Source organism: Elephas maximus, chromosome 4, assembly GCF_024166365.1.
Source record: "Elephas maximus indicus isolate mEleMax1 chromosome 4, mEleMax1 primary haplotype, whole genome shotgun sequence".
NCBI lineage: Eukaryota > Metazoa > Chordata > Mammalia > Proboscidea > Elephantidae > Elephas > Elephas maximus.
Window position 1 is genome coordinate 140,258,082 of NC_064822.1, and position 21,444 is coordinate 140,279,525.

A 21,444-nucleotide genomic window follows, 5' to 3' on the forward strand; every position below is an offset into this window, starting at 1 on the left:
GAATCAAGAGAAATTTACCTTATACGTTTTCTGTTTTATCAAAATATTGAAGATAACTAATTATGCTGTGATAGGTTTATGCAGTAGATTTAGAAAAATGCTCAATATCAAAATACTTCATGTGAATTTTATGTTTTCGTTGACATCATTATGGTCTACATACTTGGCCGTATTCCACTTGCATGCTTTGAGTCAAAAGCATATTGGGGAAAAAACATTTTGTGTCATTTTTTGCTATTTTTTTAAAGAAGGGAGGAGGAAATCTCGACTTTTATTGTTACATTAGAATTTTGCTAAATAACTTCAGAATCAAAAACACTTGGATTTGTTCTGGAAAAGATGAGGTGAAGTGTTTTCCTTTAAAGTGTTATCTGTCAGCAGGTAGAGAGTGTCATGCTCTGTTTTTTAGGTCCTTTATACTCTTGAATTTGATTTGTGCTTTTACAGCACAAATCCCAACATTCAGAAGGCAGAACTGCCTGCTTCAGCTGCCTGCAGCTATAGAGAATTAGCCTGTCATTCTCAGCATCGGGGAGCGTGTGTGAGTGTGAGAGTGTGTGTCCGCGGCTGAGGCTGGGTGGCTGAGAGCGATCTCCATGTGCATAGGGTTGATGTGTAGCATCTCATTCAGGCTTGGCTCTGAAACCTGTGGCATTCTGGGCTGGACAGCTGCTTCCGTGGCTCTGTCGCAATTTCGCAGGATGTTTGCTGCCATGGCAGCCAGCAGCATCTACTGCAGCAGCAAGAAAGAACCATAGATCTGAGAATGCAGGTGGAATACTAAAACGCAAGAGGCTCGGGCAGGGCTGGGCTTCCAGGCTTCATTCCTGCTCTTACTGGGCTCTGATGCGGAGGCTGTACTTGCTGCACTGTGTCAGCTCATCTAGAGTAAAGGGTGTGGACCTGGATCAGTCAAGGGCTGGTGAGAGGAGGAAAAAAAAAAAAAAAGCCAGAGCCATCCCTCCAGCTCCACTACCTTTCTTTTCGGCACACAGAAGCAGTAAAGGGAAATGTGGACCCATCCTCGTGCTGAGACATGCGATTGGATGAAGAAGGGAAAACGTAGTTGGCTTCCTGTGTTACTTTTCAGCTGGAGCAGAATCTTTGCTGAACTCTTTTCTGCTTCAGCTATATTCAAGCAAACTGTTTGTGAGTACCACTGATTAGTGAAATGATGTAGCAAGCTAAAGGGTGGGCAAGTCATTTTATGTACAAAAGCTACAGAATCAATTTATGTGAATGTTTGAGCCTGGCCTTTTATTGAACTGCATGTGTTAATCAAAACCCAAAGGGCCAGTTGAGATCTCAGTCTAAGACAACAAGATGATGTCCAATTGAAAAGGTGAAGCCACTGGAAGAGACATGCAGCGCCCTGTTGAACTCTCTGTGTTTAGGGGCAAAGATGTAAGGAGAAAGGGAGCTTGCCTTCAGAAGCAAAAGTCTTTGACTAATCTCACCCTCACCAGTGAAATCAAGAGGAGACCCACTGTGCGCATTTCCAACTGGTTTGGAAATGCGGCAAAGGCCAGCCAGAGAGAATCCCACTATGAAGACAGGCGCACTCTGTCCAGATTTCTCTCGAGGTCTGTGCAGTCCCTGTATCATACCAGCAGCCCCGGGACCTGGAACCTCCTGCCTGCTGGAGGCAACCAGTCAGGCAGTGAGGGCTTAGAGGACTGGTCTGCAAGAAAAGTCTTGGAAGGTGAGAGTGATGAAGAGAGCAGGTCTGAAGATGAAACTGTATCCTCTAAGCTAAGCAGCATCAGCAGAAGCTGGGCTGAAGAGGAAGGAGAAAGCTGCCTGCGGGAAGGGATTGCTCATCTAGATGAGGATGTTATCCTTACGATGTTGGGGGATCTGGAGCAGGCACTTTACACTGACTTACTGGGTAAGTTGGGTTTCCTTCTCAAATGTGTATGGCATTTTAAGAAGCTGCATATTTGCCTTAGCCAACTACCTTCCATTGTACAGACTGATTTTTTTTTTAATTCTTTAAATTATTTTCTTTGTAAAGCTTAGTTCATATGAAGACTAGTTGCAAAGTCTTTTTGGAAAAAGTAAACAGAAGCGGTTTTCCACAGACTTTATTGGCCTAATGACCTGTACATTTTAGATACCTATCTAAAAGTATTAACATTTTTAAACCCCATTTTTTTTTCCTTGTCATTAATGGGGCCTGTTTATTCAACTTCCTTCAAGGTGACCTCACCACAAATATGGAATGAAGGATGAAGGGCTTTGTGGGTGAATTTCCTGTACTTTTTATTTTCTCCTGCAGCATTAGTGGTACTGGCATAGATGGCCCTTTTTTGTACCTCAGTGACAAGCACGCTGCATTCTAGTAACACTTTTAGAAATGCTGATGCTTCTTCCGCAAGCTTTACTTACTTTTTTGGGGGGAAGGAGGATGCTTGACAAAAAATGCTCTTGAGTGTGTACGCTTTAACTATTTAAACTAATATAGAGATAGCTATGATCTGTTTTCTACTTGACACACTAGGCTTTTGATGACATGAGTCTCAGTAGTAACTTCTGATATAGTCTTAATGAACAAGATTTGAAGATGTCTGAAGTAAGTGGCTTTGTAAATAACACTTTACATGTCAGCCTTACCACTTGTCTAAGTAGGTAAAATCAATATATTTTGTTATCTCTCAATCGAATACTTGCCTAAAGCATGTTTACATCATACAGTTCCTTCTTCAAAAATCTGTAACGATTGAACCATTGACCACAGCGTATTTTCTGTCCATGTGTATTTCCATACAGGACTCCATAAATTCAAAAGATTTAAACCTGGCCAGGGATCTCTTTGTTTCATATTCATAAGACAGATGCTAAATGTTTATTTTCTGTGTAGACTCTCCTGTTATGTGGTGTCTTATGAGATTTTCTGGAATCTTTTAGTGAACCAGCTTTAGAAGGAGAAAGCTTAGAAACAGCAGAGGCAGATATTGCTGAATTCTTCATGTCAGTTTGGCTTTAAAAGAGTAATGTTGCCACAGTTGTTGGAATAGTGAGTCTGAATCTGAATGCACCAGGTGCTCAGCCACTGAAGATTTACTTCTTCACCATTGTGCGATTTCTATGATGAACTGCTTCGCCTAAAGAGCTGTATGTGGTACAAAGGCAAGAGAGGGACTCTTAATCCTTATGAATCTTTTTCTTCTTTTTTTTTTTGCCTCTTGATCCTCTGGAACTGTAGAATCAAATAATATTCATCTTTTGCCTTTAAAATAGTGGAATTCATCTTGTTCCAAGTACCTCTTATGTAAGCATTTTCAAAGATAAGAACAGAGCGCAGTCCCCTGACAGTATTTGTCAGTTGTTCTGTTAAATTATAGCATGCTGTGGGTGGGTGTAGATATGACACATGCCTTTTTGTGCATAAATAACTTGAGCATTACTGTCAGAGGGTAGCCTCTCAATTGAAATCTGTGTATGCCGTGGGTTTTAAACTGAGTATCTGCTTATTGGAGTTACGTGATTATTCACTTTAAGAGGATTTTTTTTTCCTCTCTTTAAGCCAGAATTTAAAAATGCAAGTCAGAAAGGAAGGGGATGAGTTTATTTAAATAGCTCTGATACTAATAACCACAGCTCAGGATAATGAAGCATCCCAACACAACTCCCTAAACACAATGATGCATGTTAAGTTTGGGGAAGATATCCAAGCCTACGGCGCACAGGAATATCAGGATCCCTGCCACGTGCTTGACTCAGCTCTGCTTCTGACTCAAAATGGCCTCTTCCAAGTTAGTTTTTAGGAAGGGCTCCTTAAGTTCAACTCGTTAATCTGAGATAGCCTAATAATGCAGACAGACTAGAGGCTTTACTATAACATATAACCTAGGAGAGTACTTAAAAGCTGTTGGCCATATTTTTGCTATTGTTCCCCCACATATCTGGATAAACGGTTTCATCCAAAAATAGTTGGGATCCTCTACAAAACTGGGGTTATTTTTCAAAACAAATCAGACAGCTCTGCTTTAGATAACACTTTTGTTATGTGGATGGTGTGGAGGACATAATTCTCTTGTGAACCAGGTTCATACATATGTAATTTAATTTTCTATTAAAAGATGACAGTGCTGGCAGTGTTAATTACAGTGTGTAATGCGTAATGTTAATTACAATGGCTAAGGCCTAAAAAGTAGGAGCAGGACCAGGCAGATTAAATGGTTTATCTGTCACTAAGTAATGATGTAGAAGAACCAAACAGAGCCTGTTATTTCGTGCTCAACCAATAGAGACCTTACAAGCAATGAGAAAGCAGTCTGCACCATGTTAAAAACTCAAGTGAATTCAGCATATACCGTTGTGGAAAATGCATGGAAACTATTACCATTGTGTCTGGCACATAGGGAGCCTCTTACAGGAATAATAATTGACTTTGAGATTATACGAGTAAAAGGAGATATATTTTTGTGATTAAATAAAATTTTCAGATGCATTCTTCTGCTAACTTTCATTTGTTACTTGGCATTTAATTTATCTGTGTTTTATATTTAACATTTTCAATTGTGTTTCCCCTCCAAAAAGAAGCCTTTAGATATCATTTGGATATAAATTTACATGACATTTCAGACTGTAAAATCCTTAGGATCTTTGTAAACTCATTCAGTTTTACCTTGCCTTTTGTACCTCATTGCAAACATTTAGTGTAATAAATTTTTAGTTGGTTATTATTGTTCATGACATGGATGAAGCAGTAAATGTGTTCTGTTCAAGTTTTCGGAGGAAAAGGAACATTTGTTTAATTGTCATGGGTGGTGCACTGTCATGTGTGGATGCTATGAGGAGAAAATTAAAGGAGGGAGGTAGGCCATGGTTCTAAAACATGAGGGAAGGTGTATGAACAAAGGATTCAACTGGAAGAATCCAATGATCTAAAGACATCTATTGGATTGCAACAAGGGATTTAAAAGGAGATGAAGTAGATGTGAAAAAATATTTAGCGAAACCGAATGGCTGAACATGCAGACAATGTTCTTAAAAGTTAATGTGAAGGAAAGGTACTGGAAATAATTCAGTGTCAGTAGTATGCCAGTTGGCAAGGGTTTGAGCTACAGCATGAGTACAATTTAAAAGCTCTCCCAGAGGACAAGAGATCAGGGGTAGGAGAAATGTAATGGTATATTCTAAGAACTTGTATAAGGTCAATGGCTCGTGTCTCTTCTACCACCAAAGAGGGTCATCTTAACGCTCCTCCCTCTAAGACTTCTTCCTTAGCATCCTTTAGAATCTAAGGCTTCTATTCTATATGCTCTCTCATATACTAAATCCTAGGTTTAGGGCTTCTCCAATTTTATCTCCTTCTTCACTAGATAGTTGTTTTGACCAAGTTTAAATAAAATTTCACCTCTGCTCCCCTTTGACTTAAATAATATTCCTTGTTTTTTTTTTTTTTTTTTACCTACCCTTCAAGATTTTCCCTATAAAACTCTCCTTTATCTTCAGCGTTCTACCAGATTACATGGAAGTGAAAGGCAGACTTCTTTTTAGCCATTTCTCAAATACATTTTATTATATTTATGAGGAGAAAGATGAGCAGAATTTCCAGGGAGAAGATGTTCAAAGTCTCAAGGATTATTAACAATCAGAGATTTAAAGAAATATCTATAATGATAGCGGTTGCATGACTTGAATTGGCACACAAAAAGTTTATACTATGGGTGTTGAGGCAAACAATATATTTTTTTATTTCTAAAAAATATATTTACTTTAGTAAAATTCTCAGCATTTTCTATGTTTGAAATAAGAATGTTATTATTAAGCATATTTTAATTGTTCAAATAAGTTTGTAAGTTAATAGGAAGAGGTTGACAGACCAGCAGCAGACCTGGTTGTTTTGGCAACCACCCAGGATAAGGAATAAGCAATACAGTAATGTTTGGCTGAGAAAGATAATAAAGGAATTAGTAGTCATTGTCTTCCAATATTTGATTGGCTACTTTTTTTTTTACCATGGTAAGGATGGTGCACAGTTGTTCAGTTGGTTTCAGAGGCCAAAACTAGGGCCTCTGAGTAGAAGTTAAAGGGAGACAAACTGTTGCTTCTCCTGAGAAATGTTTTCATGTGTATGTATTAAAAATCTGGCATGAACACAAAGGAAGAAAATTAACAGGTTGAATATTTACCTATATTCTCAAAACAGATTATAGATATGTAGCTTGACTTGTATACGTGGCAATTTTCAGAGCGTTTTAAATATATGCTGGGTTTTTTCTCTCTTTTTACTTTTCCTTCCCTTTTTCTTTTCCTCCCTTTCTTTTCTTTCCCTTTTCCTCACTTTCCTACCATTTTTTCCCTCCTCTTTGTTATCTGTCCCTCCCCTTAATCCATCCATTCCAGTTTCTTCCTTCCTTTTTCTTCTTTGTTCTTTCTTTCTTATTAAAACCTCCAATCATTGGACATCCTCCTGAGACCCGGGTAAATAGAATAAAATCTGTGTTTCCTCTGCTCTCCTCCCATGGTCTTATTACTGTCCAGCCTCACCAGCTTCCATTGACCGCTAGCCAAGGAGTCATTACATGACCATAAACAAAATGGTTCAGTGGCATTTTTGTCCCCAAATGATAGGTGATGGCTCTGTAAGGCCAGCGTTTGTCCTACTGTTCGTTTCATGTCTGTTAGACACAGCCTTAACTTTAGATGCCTAGGAATTTACTTGAACTCTAGTGTCACAGTGTGGGAGTTTTGGTTCTCTGTAGAATGTGGAGAATAAATTTTTTATTTTATTAAAAAATAAAGCCATCAGATGTTGTAAATCTTGATTCATGAGTCTAATAAAATAAAAGATTTAGAAACATATTGTTTCTATAGAAAATAGCCACTTTCTTACTCCCCAGAGTCCAAATACATATTTGCTACAAAAGAAGAGTTTATCTCAACTGCTGTGAATATACTTAGAAATGGATAAATATTGAAATAATTAGGATCAAAATAATTTCAGATTTTTTAAATTAAGTTCAGTAACATGGAGAACTCTATAGTATATTTCCAATTGACTCTCTCCAATTATGCAGCAATAAAGATCATAGACCTATAAACTATTGTATAATAATCAATACAAAATTATTGCTAGTGGTAGTTTTGATTCCTTCCACATTTATTTGTAGGAAGAAGAATTTTAATTTTCAGGTAATAATAGTTATTTGGAATTTCCCCCCATCTTTTTACTTGTAAGAAGAGGAGTTTATATTATCTATATAAATAATTATTCTGAAGACAGTAAATGTTATGAATAAAAAACTTATTACCCTATAAATTTGTATATATTCACTGCTTTTTTTAGGTGAAGACCCTGAAACAAGAAGAATGAGAACAGTTAAAAACATAGCAGATTTGAGGCAGAATTTAGAAGAGACTATGTCCAGTCTTCGTGGGACACAGATAAGCCACAGGTTGTTCTCAATTCTGCATATCTTTGGGCCAATAAATTAAGAAAAATGAAATCAAGAGTTTAATGACTATTAATGAAAGAGAAAGAATTTCTCTATCATTATTAATTTTGCACTTCAATTTTGCATGGCAATCAACTGGTGACTATCCTTACACTAAAAATTCTCCAGAAATCCTCAGGGTTTTATTTTTTTCTCCTACCCATCTCCTCTGAGATGTAATTTCCCATTCAAACTGAATTAGGCACTGCAACTACCACGGTAGTATGCAATTTTATGAAGTGAAATAGATTTTTCTGTCTTCCCTAGATAACTTGGCAGAGGTTACAGTTGAAATGCCCCTGGTAGAGGTGGTAGGGAGACTTCTGAACATAACTGTTGCTAACTTCTAGAATATTTATGAGAAGGTCACAATAGGTTAAGTTTTAAGAGTTTTTTGAGAATGTGAAATAACAGTTTGTTTTATCTGAAATTAATGATAACCTATCTTTTGAAAACGAAAACCAACAACCAAAACACAAACAGAATGACTGTCCCTTCCCACATTTTGAGATTTGCAAGGGTGATTAGCATCTAGAAATAGACATACAATTTGGCTTTCAAGAAAATGACATACTTCTGAGAAATGACTTTCAACGCTAGCCTCTCCTGTCTTTATGCAATCATGGTCTGTGCCCTCTGGTAAACCACAGGACAGTAATTTCTCCATTTTATTTGATAGCACTCTAGAAACGACATTTGACAGCACTGTGACGACAGAAGTGAATGGAAGGACCATACCCAGCTTGACAAGTCGACCCACTCCCATGACCTGGAGGTTGGGCCAGGCTTGTCCTAGACTTCAGGCAGGAGATGCACCCTCCCTGGGTGCTGGCTACCCTCGCAGCAGTACCAGCCGATTCATCCACACGGATCCCTCTAGGTTCATGTATACGACGCCTCTCCGTCGAGCTGCTGTCTCTCGGCTGGGAAACATGTCACAAATTGATATGAGTGAGAAAGCAAGCAGTGACCTGGACATGTCTTCTGAAGTTGATGTGGGTGGATATATGAGTGATGGTGATATCCTTGGGAAAAGCCTCAGGACTGATGACATCAATAGTGGGTGAGTGGCCCTAGGCTCTAACAGCATCATATAAAGTTGGAAGTGGTCCACTAGGATGCATTGGCTGTGAAAAGAACATGTGGATTGGCTCACTAAATCGTTAGAAAATATGAGAAATCTGAGGTTACTTGGGTTATTCCAGGCCTTCTCTTCTGCTCATTCATGAAAAGTAGAATATCCAGAGTTTCTATAAATTCTTTTCTTTATATGCCATTACATTTTTCTATAGTTAGTTCAGAGAAATGCCCCAAGCCTATATATTTTAAAGCATTTTTCACAGGCTTCTTTGATAACAGATTTTTGTAGGGAAGGATGTGGGAAGGAGACAGAAGGAGTTGCTGAGCTGTTTGCATTTTCTTATTTGGCTCGTCAGAGTTGCCTGTAGCTGCTTTGAGGAATAAATACTTTCTAGCATTTTTCAGCTATGCACCTTCAATTTGACTTGAAGGAAAAATCATTTTACAGTTGTATGTTTCAATCTATTTACTCTACTCTCCTTAAAAAAAAAATTTTTTTTTTAGGTGGTATCATATATTTTTATCTTAGGCCCTATTTTCCTTCTGTTTCCTGTTACATCCCCCAAAATTATTGTGGTTCTAAAACTCTTAGAGTGTTTTAGCAATTTGGAACTTTTGATCAAATCAGAGGACAAGTCCCAATGGAAGCAATAAGATATTCTATTAAAACTACTTCTGTTAATAATTGTAATTACCATTTTGAACACTCCCTATTACCTATTACACTCCTGTTAAATGTTTTAAAGATATTATTTTATATAACTACCCCACCCTTAATAACCCATATGAAGTGGATATTTTTATATCTCTTATAAATAAGGCATCTGCTGTTAAATGTCCCCAATCACAAAATGCTAGGGAAAGGCTACACTTGCATTAAAACTCAGACCTGTCTGACTTCACAACCCAAATTTTGTAACACTTCTCAATTAACTTTTTAATTTTCATGTCAGTGTAGGCTTTGACCTACTTCTTGTCCTTATACATCTGTTGGACCAGTGTAGAAAACCTGTTCTTCTATATGAGTTGCTCTTCCTGACCTCATTCATGAAAAGCTTGACTTCGTGACAAGATGTAAAAAATGTTCAAAATAGCTTTTAAGCAGATCCATAGTCCTGGTATGATATTCTGATATTCACCAGTCCATTCTTGATATCCACCGGACCTGAGTTTTTTGACAGATTTAGAATTCGAGAAGTGAATTAAGTTTAATTAGGGTAGGAGGAAATTGAGTTGCCCTGAAGTTAGAGTGTCTGAGTTAAATCCCTCTCCACCGTTTCCTACCTGTGAATTCTCTGGGAGCTTAACTTACCCAAACTTTTTTGTCATCTGTAATAAGGATATAACTGCAGAATCTTCATGAAGTTGTCAGGAATGAAGGAAATAATCTGCAAAATTATACTTAGACTGGCATAGTTTAAGAGTTCAATAAATTTATCATCATCATCATTATCATTACATGTATTATCATTTATACTAATAATTTATGATTCATATTGATTATCCTTATCAATGTTGTATGTGTTTGAGATCATTATTAATACATTGTGTTTAACATTGCCCAGGAGATAATACCCAGTTAAGGGAGCAGGATGGCAACATAGGAGTTTCTAAGATACAAACTCTGTTTTCTTCACTCTCTTCTCTGTTCTCTCCATTCTCTCTCCTCTTTACCTCCACCTATCTTTTCTTTCTATCTCTTTAAATGTGTGCATATATGTATATTCATTTTTATATTCACTATTTAAAGACATTTGGATGAATATTTAATTATCTATATATTATATACACACACAAGATGCATATCCAGGGAGTAGTTTAAATCTGAAGTCCAGGAGCCTCCACAATTCAATGTGTAATATCAAAAGGTTCATATAGATAAAAATTAAGCTACAAATTCAGATACAGAGAAAATGCTAAATCTGAGCATTAAATAGAAAGGACTGAATAAGATAGGGAAGTTTTTGATTTATGTTCCTTGATTTAGATAGCTAGAAGAGGAAATATTTTAAAAGAGATAAAATTTGTAATCAAATTATAAATATTGTGGAAGGTATAAGTCAATGAATAAACTTGGCTAAAATATAATTTTCAGGATCTGATTAGATTAATTCAGTTTCCCCTTAACCGAGATTTAAAGATAAGATATGAGAGATAAGGTTTTATGTGACTGGTCTCAATAACACTATGCTAAGAAATTTACACTGTGTGCTATAAGCAATGGAAAGCACTTTAACTTAAAGAAGATTACCTAATATTCATAGAGCAGAGAATGATAATAGTGATGATTTTAGGAAGACCAGTTTAGGGGAAGCACACAAGATGGGAAGACACTGTGGAGTAAATTTCAGGCGCTGTTGTAAGCATCCAGGCCCAAGCTCATAAGGCCAGAATTACAGGCATGGCATTGGTGGGGATGGAAGGAGGGGGAAAAAATTGCTGTGGGAGGCACTGCAAAGGAAAAATTCACAGAAACAAGGAGGTACTGCTCATAAACACATAAGGGAGACAAAGTATTCAGACAAAGTGCCTAGATTATAAAGACAGAAGACAGGAAAATGAGAAGACCATTAGAGACAATTGGCAGAGAGAGAGAGATTTGATTTATTTGGTAAGAAAGTAGAGAGGAAGCATGTGTGTAATATTGGAATGCAGAGCTGGAGAGAGGGAGACATGAAGGCTGCTTTTTGAAAAAGCAAAAATAGTGCCCAGTGTAGAAGTATAATGTAGAGATTATCTCATAAAGGAGATAGCAGAAACTGTGGAAGGATGAGGATTCCTGGGGAAAGAAAGTAGAAAGAAAATGGATTATGAGCTGGAGTATATACAGTGAAACCTGTGAGAGCTGGAACTCGATGGGATTGCCTTGTTCTTCCAGGTCTTGAAAGATTTCTGCCTTTGTCAGGGTGCAGTCTTACCACGTTTCTATTGTTTTAGTGGAAAATATTTCAATTTTCCTTCTCTGACAGGTTTCCGCCTTGTAAAGGTTCTGACTTCCACAGGCTTTACTGTATGTATGTGTATTTGTTTATTTGTTTTCAAGATGTATTTTCTGAGTTCATCCTGTATGTCAGGAACATTCTCTGGGTATTCAGCAGTGAACAATATAGATAAGGTTCCTAACCACAAGTGACTCATATGCTAGTGTTTTCCTATTTTTGTAGGTTCTCATTTACTCAATAAATGAATAGTAATACACACACACATATGTATATAAGAGAGTACATTTATATACACATTTTCTTAGTTTTTTTAAATTAATTTTTATTGTGCTTTAAGTGAAAGTTACCAATCGAGCCAGTCTCTCACACAAAAATTTATAAACACCTTGCTATACGCTCCTGCTTGCTCTCCTCCTAATGACACAGCACACTCCTTCCCTCCACTCTCTCTCCTCATGTCCACTTGGGCAGCTTCTGGCCCCCTCTGCCCTCTCATCTCCCCTCCAGACAGGAGATGCCAACATACTCTCATGTGTCTACCTGATCCAAGAAGCTTGTTCTTCACCAGTATCATTTTCCATCCCATACTCCAGTCCAATCCCTGTCTGAAGAGTTGGCTTTGGGAATGGTTCCTGTCTTGGGCTAACAAACCGTCCGGGGACCATGACCTCCGGGATCCTCCTAGTCTCAGTCTGACCATTAAGTCTGGTCTTTTTATGAGAATTTAGGGTCTGCATCACACTGCTGTCCTGCTCCCTCAGGGGTTCTTTGTTGTGTTCCCTGTCAGGGCAGTCGTCGGTTGTGGCTAGGCATCATCTGGTCTTAGACTGATGTAGTCTCCGGTTTATGTGGCCCTTTCTGTCTCTTAGGCTCATAATTACCTTGTCTTTGGTGTTTTTCATTCTTCTTTGCTCCAGACTCTACTCTCCAAAGTGGGATGCAGAATGTTTTCTTAATGGATTTTATTATGCCAATTGACCCAGATGTCCCCTGAAACCATGGTCCCTAAACCCCCGCGCCTGCTACACTGGCCTTTGAAGCATTCAGTTTATTTAGGAAACTTCTTTGCTTTTGGTTTAGTACAGTTGTGTTGACCTCTCCTGTATTGTGTGTTGTCTTTCCCTTCTCCTAAGAGAAAACTTATCTGCTATCTAATTAGTGAAAAACCCTCTTCCACCCTACCTCCCTCCCCACTCTTGTAACAATCAAAGAATATTTTCTTCTCTGTTTAACCTATTTCTCGAGTTCTTATAATAGTGGCCTTATACAATATTTGTCCTTTTGCAACTAATTTCACTCAGCATAATGTCTTCCAGATTTCTCCATGTTATGAAATGTTTCATGAATTCGTCGTTGTTGTTTATAAATGCATGGTATTCCATTCTGCGAATATACCATAATTTATTTATCCATTCATCCTTGATGGGCACCTTGCTTGCTTCCAACTTTTTGCTATTGTAAGCAGTGCTGCAGTGAACGTGGGTGCATATATCTGTTTGTGTAAAGGCTCTTATTTCTCTAGGATATATTCCAAGGAGTGGGATTGCTGGGTCATATGGTAGTTCAAAAAAAAAAAACAAACAATTTTTTTGTTTTTTTTTTTTTTACGGTAGTTCTAGTTTTTTAAGGAAGCACCAAATCGATTTCCAAAGTGGCTGTATCATTTTACATTCCCACCAGCAGTGTAGAAGTGTTCCAGTCTCTCTACAACCTCGCCAACATTTATTATTTTATGTTTCTTGGATTAATGCCAGACTTGTTGGAGTGAGGTGAAATCTCATTGTAGTTTTGATTTGCATTTCTCTAATGGCTGTTGATCATGAGCATTTCCTCATGTATCTGTTAGCAGCCTGAATGTCTTCTTTATTGAAGTGTCTGTTCATATCCTTTGCCCATTTTTTAATTGGGTTATTTGTCTTTTTGTAGTTGAGTTTTTACAGTATCATGTAGATTTTAGAGATCAGACGCTGATCGGAAATGTCATAGCTAAAAACTTTTTCCCAGTCTGTAGGTGGTCTTTTTATTCTTTTGGTGAAGTCTTTGGATGAACATAGGTGTTTGATTTTTAGGAGCTCCCAGTTATCTGGTTTCTCTTCTGCATGTTTAGTAATGTTTTGTATGCTGTTTATGTTGTGCATTAGGGCTCCTAACATTGTCCCTGTTTTTTCTTCCATGATCTTTATCGTTTTAGATTTTATGTTTAGATCTTTGAGCCATTTTGAGTTAGCTTTTGTGCATGGTGTGAGGTATGGGTCTTGTTTCATTTTTTTGCAGATGGATATCTAGTTGTGACAGGACCATTTGTTAAAAAGACTGTCTTTTCCCCATTTAACTGTTTTGGGGCCTTTGTCAAATATCAGCTGCTCAGATGTGGATGGATGTAGGTCTGGGTTCTCAGTTCTGTTCCATTGGTCTATGTATCTGTTGTTGTACCAGTACCAGGCTGTTTTGACTACTGTGGTGGTATAATAGTTTCTAAAATCAGGTAGAGTGAGGCCTCCCACTTTGTTCTTCTTTTTCAGTAATGCTTTACTTATCAGGGGTCTCTTGCCCTTCCATATGAAGTTGGTGACTTGTTTCTCCATCTCATTAAAAAATGTCATTGGAATTTAGATCAGAATTGCATTGAATCTATAGACGGTATTTGGTAGAATAGACATTTTGACAATGTTAAGTCTTCCTATCCATGAGTAAGGTATGTTTTTCCACTTATGTAGGTCACTTTTGGTTTCTTGCAGTAGTATCTTGTAGTTTTCTTTGTATAAGTCTTTTACATCTCTGGTAAGATTTATTCCTAAGTATTTTATCTTCTTGGGGGCTACTGTAAATGGTATTGATTTGGTGATTTCCTTTTCAATGTTCTTTTTGTTGGTGTAGGAGAATCCAACTGATTTTTGTATGTTTATCTTGTATCCCAATACTCTGCTGAACTCTTCTATTAGTTTCAGTAGTTTTCTTGAGGATTTTTTAGGGTTTTCTGTGTATAAGATCATGTCATCTGTAAATGGAGATACATTTACTTCTTTCTTACCAATCTGGATGTCCTTTATTTCTTTATCTGGCCTAATTGCTCTGGCTAGGACTTCCAGCACAATGTTAAATAGGAGTGGTGACAAAGGGCATACTTTTCTGGTTCCTGATCTCAAAGGGAATGCTTTCAGACTCTCGCTTTATTTCAGATGATGTGGGCTGTTGGCTTTGTATAAATGCTCTTTATTATGTTGAGAAACTTTCCTTCTATTCCTATTTTGTTGAGAATTTTTATCATGAATAGGTGGTGAACTTTGTCAAATGCCTTTTCTGCATCAATTGATAAAATCATGTGGTCTTGTCTTTTATTTATATGATGGATTATATTAATTGTTTTTCTAATATTGAACCATCCCTGCATACCTGGTATGAATCTCACTTGGTCACGGTGAATTATTTTTTTGGTATGTTGTTGAATTCTATTGTCTAGAATTTTGTTGAGGATTTTTGCATCTACATTGATGAGGGATATAGGTCTGTAATTTTCTTTTTTTGTGGTGTGTTTACCTGGTTTTGGGATCAGGGATATGCTGGCTTCTTAGAATGAGTTTGGGAGTGTTCCGTCCTTTTCTATGCTCTAAAATACCTTTAGTTGTAGTGGTGTTAACTCTTCTCTGAAAGTTTGGTAGAACTCTGTAGCCATCGGGGCAGGGCTTTTTTTTTGTTGGGAGCTTTTTAAATTACCTTTTCAATCTCTTCTTTTGTTATGGGTCTATTTAGTTTTTCTACCTCTGTTTGTGTTATTTTAGCTAGGCTGTGTGTTTCTAGAAATTCATCCATTTCTTCTAGGTTTTCAGATTTGTTAGAGTACAATTTTTCGTAGTAATCTGATATGATTCATTTAATTTCAGTTGGGTCTGTTGTGATATTGCCCATCTTGTTTCTTATTCAGGCTATTTGCTTCCTATCCTGGTTCTCTTTTGCCATTCTGGCCAATGCTTTATCAATTTTGTTAATTTTTTCAAAGAACCAGCTTTTGGTCTTGTTAACTCTTTCAGTTGTTTTTCTGTTCTCTATTTCATTTAATTCTGCTTTAATTTTTATTATTTGCTTTCTTCTGGTGCCTGTGGGTTTCTTTTGTTGCTCTCTTTCTATTTGTTCAAGTTGTAGGGATACTTCTTTGAATTTGCCGTTTCTTCCTTTTGTATGTGTGTATTTATTGGTCTAAATCGGCCACTGTGCACTGCTTTCACTATGTCCCAAAGTTTCTGATAGGAAGTGTTTTCATTCTCACTGGATTCTATGAATTTCTTTATTCCACCCTTAATGTCTTCTATAACCCAGTCTTTTTTGAGCAGAGTATTGTTCGGCTTCCAAGTGTTTGATTTCTTTTCCCTGCTTTTTCTGTTATTGATTTCTATTTAAAGAGTTTTTTTAAGGCAATGTTTTTAGCAACCGAGTTCTGCGTATAATAGTACGTATTACAAGCAGACATATACTTAGAAGCATTTTGTATTTTCCAGGAATCTAGCTATATTAGTTAATGTTAAGTTCTGTAACAGACAAATCTAAAAATCTCAGTAGCTTAACACAAAGAAGTGTATTTCGTACTCACATAGGATCCTTGTTGGTATTTCTGATCTTCAGTTGGGAAAAGTGTACCACCTAGTCACCTAGAAACTAACGTGGGTTATGATTCTGCTGTTATACAGCATGGTTTCCAATGTCACCTTGGCCATTGAAATTCAACAGGCAGATGCAAAAAGAGAAACTACCATGGTGTGAGAATGTTTTGTATGTATACTGTCTTTGTTGTCTAGTGCTGCTATAACAGAAATACCGTAAGTGGATGGCTTTAACAAACAGAGATGTATTCTCTCACAGTCTTGGAGACTAGAAGTCCAAATTCAGGGCTCCAGCTCCAGGGGAAGGCTTTCTCTCTCTCTGTCAGAAAATCCTTGTCATCAATTTTTCCCTGGTCTAGGAGCTTCTCAGCACAAGGACACCGGGTCCCAAGGACACAGTCTGCTACAGACACCTCTTTCTTGGTGGCATGAGGTTGCAACTCTCTGCTTGCTTCTCTCTTCTGTTATCTCTTGTAAGATGTAGTTGATGCAGGCCACACCCCAGGGAAACTCCACTAAGATCAGATCAGGGCTGTGACCTTAGTAAGCACTTTGTATCCCACCCTAATCCTCTTTAACATAACCTAACCTTTTCTCATTAACCACAGGCAGAGATTAGGATTTATAATGCATAGGAAAATCACATCAGATCATAAAATGTTGGTCAACCACACAATACTAGGAATCATGGCCTAGCCCAGTTGACACACATTTTGGGGGGACACAATTCAATCCATAATATATGTATATGCTTCTGCCCACATTTTCTTCTTCCAAATAGCCACTTTGCTACATCTAGCTGTCAAGGAGACCAGGAGATACAGTGTAGCAGTGTGCCTAGGAGTTAATAAAAATCTTCAATTTCCTTATCTTTGGGATTAGTGGTTGGAGCATAAATTTGAATAATAATCGTAATAACTGGCCTTTCTTGCAGGTGTATGAATATTATTCTATCACTGACAACTTTGTACTTCAGGATGGATCTTGCAGTGTTCTTTTTGACAATGAATGGGGTGCAATTCCTCTTCAGTTTGCCATTCCTGGCATAGTAAACCTTATAATTGTCTGATTCCGAATGGCCAATACCAGTCCATTTCAACTCACTAATGCTCAGAGTTTGGTAGAAGGCAGCCCAATATTTCAGCCTAGGATTAAAACATGGGAAGAAGAGAGGACTAGAGGCATCCCTAGAGAATTATAATTTGTAATGTTTTCTTTAAGAAAAAAAGGGCATAGAAAGGTCTGTGCTACACGTTATGAAAATTGAACCAGGAAGTTAACTTCCTATTCCCCCTTTTTACTGATTAAAGGGACAAAAGGCTCAAAAGATATTCTAATGGAAGAAGATGTTTAATTTAGGATTTTTTTTTCTTATGTAACCACAAGGAATGTCATGGAATAAATTGGGAAAGTCATTTTTTTTTTTTTTTATGCACTCTAGGTAGAACTTCGAAAATTAGTTAATAAGCACTGTAAGGATTCAGAATTTCTTGAAGCATATAATGGCTTATCTGTTTTTTCTCTTTTTGAAATTACTTTAAACACCTGGGATGTCAATCTGTCAGTAATTAGGAATTAGTCAGAGAAAGGCCTCTTACTTATAATAAGCCTCTTTGAAAAAACCTGTTTATGAAGCCAAAAAAAAGTAACACCATTGAAAATTGGGAGGAAAGTAATATATTTTAATTGGGTAGAATGTGAAGTTATCTGAAGATGTAACAGTGATAAATAGTTCAGCCAAGAATGTAACCTAAAATTCTACTTTAAGCCACATAACCTAAACACAAAGTAATTTAAGAAATTTGAGGAGTGAAATGAAAAAAGAAAGGGAAATATTTCACTCCTGCTGCTTTCATGGTCTTCTTTCCATTCTCCTTTAGTAAACTTTGTGATTGAAGCATGCTGAATAGAGGAAAAGGCAAAGTTGTCTGAACTGGGTTAAAAAGGATCTCCCTTGTGAATCACAGAGAGTCTTAATCTTAATTAGGACTTTATTAATTTTATATGCAAGTCCTTAATTAGAACTTCTATTAATTTTGTATCCAAGTCATGGGAGTTATTTTCAGTGAATGTTGAATGATGGAAAAATTACTGATAATACTAGCCAACATTTATACAACAGTTACTATGTGCTAGGCAATGTTGTATGCATACCAACCAACCAACCAACCAACCAACCTGTTGCTATCAAGTTAATTCTGACTCACGATGACACCATGTGTGCAGAGCAGAATTGTGCTCTGTAGGGTTTTCAATGATTGATTCGCAGAAGTAGATGGCCAGGCCTTTCTTCTGAGGCAAACCTCTGGGTGGACTCAAGCCTCCAACCTTTTAGTTAGCAGTTGAGTGCTGTTTGGACCAACTGGGGACTCAATTCTAAGCATATTCATATACTAACTCATTTTTTTTTTCCTCATCACAATCCTAATAAGTATCTTTACTATCTCCATTTTATAGATAAAGCAACTGAGGCAGAACTAATTTAAGTGATTTGTTCAAGTGCACACATCTACGTAGCAACACTAGAACTTGAACTTAAGCACTCTGGCATCAGAGTCTACATTCTTAACAACAGTGTCATAAAGACCCTGTGATATTACCTATATGTTTATATGTACATGTGTCAATCCTAGGAGCTTCATTATCTACAAATAAACATAGCAGTGGTTTGTAGTAGTTATTCGTTATTGGCGCAGTTTTCTTTGCTAGGACATTTGACCTACGGGACCGTTTTCAATATTATAGCTCTGTCCTCATCTAAAGGAAGATGCTAGGCTGAGTTCCTTTGATAGGGGGGAATAAAAAGCAGCTTTTAGATGCTATATGTGTGCATATGATTAAAAATTAGCTTTTGGGATATACAACAGCTGATATGTTATATTGAATACAAAAAACAAGAACTCTAAGAAGACAAAGGATATAGTGGGAACAAATTTTGAATCTTTCCAAATTCCCATGTAAAGCAGATAGAACAACTAGGTAGCAAAATCAAAAACCCATGATTGTTATTTACAAAACATACAGTCACAAGATATCCTCTCAAACACCAAGTATAAGCAACTGGGGACAAATCAGCAGCCAAAAGACCTGCGTGGTATCAGCTTATGTGTAAGAAGAAACAGAGGGAAACAATGGGGCATCTGAGAATAGGAGAATCCCAAAGTAGCCCACAGAAACTGACTTGAAAACATACTGAATCTATTTAAAAACAGTCGCTAGAGCTAGGAGGGATTTTGACCACTCAACTGGCCAATGAGCGTGAGGGACCTATGTTCATCAGAAAGGGCTTAAGCAGTGTAGCCTCTATGAACTCATTAAGCTGCCCAGCCACAGCTGTCTTTTGAGACAAGGCCCTGCACTGACAGAAAACTTCTGGGAGTAGGATCAAAATTGAACAAGATCACAGCAAGAGAGACAAAGGTAGAGAAGGTCCAGATAAAAGTAAGAGAGGGGAAGAGAGCCTGAAAACCTCGGAAAGCAAGTTAACACGTTTATAAACACCACACAAAAGTAACAGAAGCTGCTGCTGTGTGAAATTAGAAAAACTACCTAAATGAAGCTTATTCCTCATCCGTCAGGATTAATTTTACACAAAAATGAGTAAGAGAAAAGTGTCGGGATGACAGCCCATACAAGCCACAGACATATGCAACATGTATAACTGACAAAGGATTAGAGTATTGGTGAGGAAAGAAAACAAACAAACAAACTGAATCCAACAGAAAAATGAAAAAAGCAAGAGCAAACATTTCACAGATAATGCATAGATGACCTATAAAAAATTTTAAAAAAATGTAGTCCTCCAGCTTGGTAATCAGGAACTTGTAAATTAAACCAAAATTAGAGATTGTTTCACGTTTATCAGTTTAATGCTACTGAATATTTGGTAACGTTACCAAATATTGACAGCATTCTGAAATAATGAGAATTTTTATTCAGAGAAGTACGGGAATGTAAATTTGTATAACCATTGTGAAAACGATTTGGCATTGCCTAGTAAAGTTGAATGTGTGTCTCTCTTATGACCCAGTGATTAGCTTTGTAAATACAGATGTTATAAAAGGTCATGCCTATGAACACAAGGAGACATGGATGTAAATGTTCATATCAGCATTTTTTGTAACAGCAAAAAGACTAAAAACAGCTCAAAAGTCCACAGTAGGCAAATAGATTAATAAAATATAATGTGTTCATAAAATGAAACAATGCAACTTCAGAATGAATGATACAACTACAAACATGATTATAGGTGATTTATAAAAATATAATTTTGAATAAAAGCAGAAAGTCCCCAAAATATACATGTACCGTGATTCAATGTATATAAAGTTCAAAACCACATGATGCTAAGCAATGTATGTTGAATGTTACATACCTATGTGGTAAAACATTAAAGAAAATGAAAGAAATTATTAACAAAATATTTAAAAAAAAATTTTTTTTGATCAATAACCTCTGTAAGTTTCCTTTGTAACTTCGTTTTTAACAGTCGTCTCTGTGAATATCACTTCCTCTCAAACTCACATTGGCTGATAGTTTTGAAATTTAGGATGTAGCACTATTGTTGTTTTTGTTAGGTGCTGAAAAGTCTGTTCTGACTCATACGAACCCTATGTACAAGAAAACGAAACACTGCCCATTCCTGCAGTATCCTCACAATCGCTACTATATTTGAGCCCATTGTTGCAGCCACTATGTCAATTCATTGCATTGAGGGTCTTCCTCTTTTTCATTGACACTTGTCTTGGTTACCTAGTACTGCTCTAACAGAACTACCACAAGTGGATGGCTTTAACAAAAGGAAACTTATTCTCTCACAGTCTAGTAGCCTACAAGTTCAAATTCAGGGCTTCACCTCCAGGGAAGGCTTTCTCTCTGTTGGCTCTGGAGGAAGGTCCTTCTCATCAATCTTCCCCTGGACTAGGAGCTTCTCTGTGCAGGAATCCCAGGTCCAAAGGACATGCTCTGCTTCCAGCACTGCTTTCTTCTTTCTTGGTGGTATGAGGTCCCCATATCTCTCTGGTTACTTCTTTTATATCTCAAAAGAGATTGGCTTCAGACACTATCTAATCTTGTAGATCTCATCAATATAACTGCCGTTAATCTATCTCATTACATCATAGATATAGGACTTACAATGCATAGGGAAATCACATCTGATGACAAAATGGTAGGCAATCATACAATTCTGGGAATCATGACCTAGCCAAGTTAACAGATATTTTTAGGGGATGCAATACAATCCATGACAACACTCTACCAAGGATGATACCCTTCCACAGGGACTGATCCTTCCTGATAACATGTCCAAAGTACCTGAGACAAAATCTCGCCATCATTGCTTCTAAAGAGCATTCTGGTTCTACTTCCAAGACAGATTTG

The 21,444-nt window shown here is 37.2% G+C and overlaps 1 protein-coding gene across 13 annotated transcripts in view; it reads left to right on the top strand.

The window, feature by feature from the left end:
- The window catches only part of NAV3 (neuron navigator 3), a 937,562-nt gene that overhangs the window by 742,048 nt on the left and 174,070 nt on the right, over nucleotides 1–21,444 (top strand). For 12 of the 13 annotated variants that reach the window (XR_007517283.1, XM_049883940.1, XM_049883939.1 and 9 more), the window contains 2 exons: nucleotides 7,298–7,406; nucleotides 8,125–8,508. Coding sequence is in view for 12 of the 13 variants with exons in the window: in XM_049883940.1 (XP_049739897.1) it covers nucleotides 7,298–7,406; nucleotides 8,125–8,508 (493 nt within the window). In the remaining variant the exon portion in view is untranslated. Of the gene's footprint in view, nucleotides 1–427; nucleotides 1,889–7,297; nucleotides 7,407–8,124; nucleotides 8,509–21,444 lie in introns of those variants that run through there. The other variant, XM_049883948.1, reaches the window with a different exon arrangement.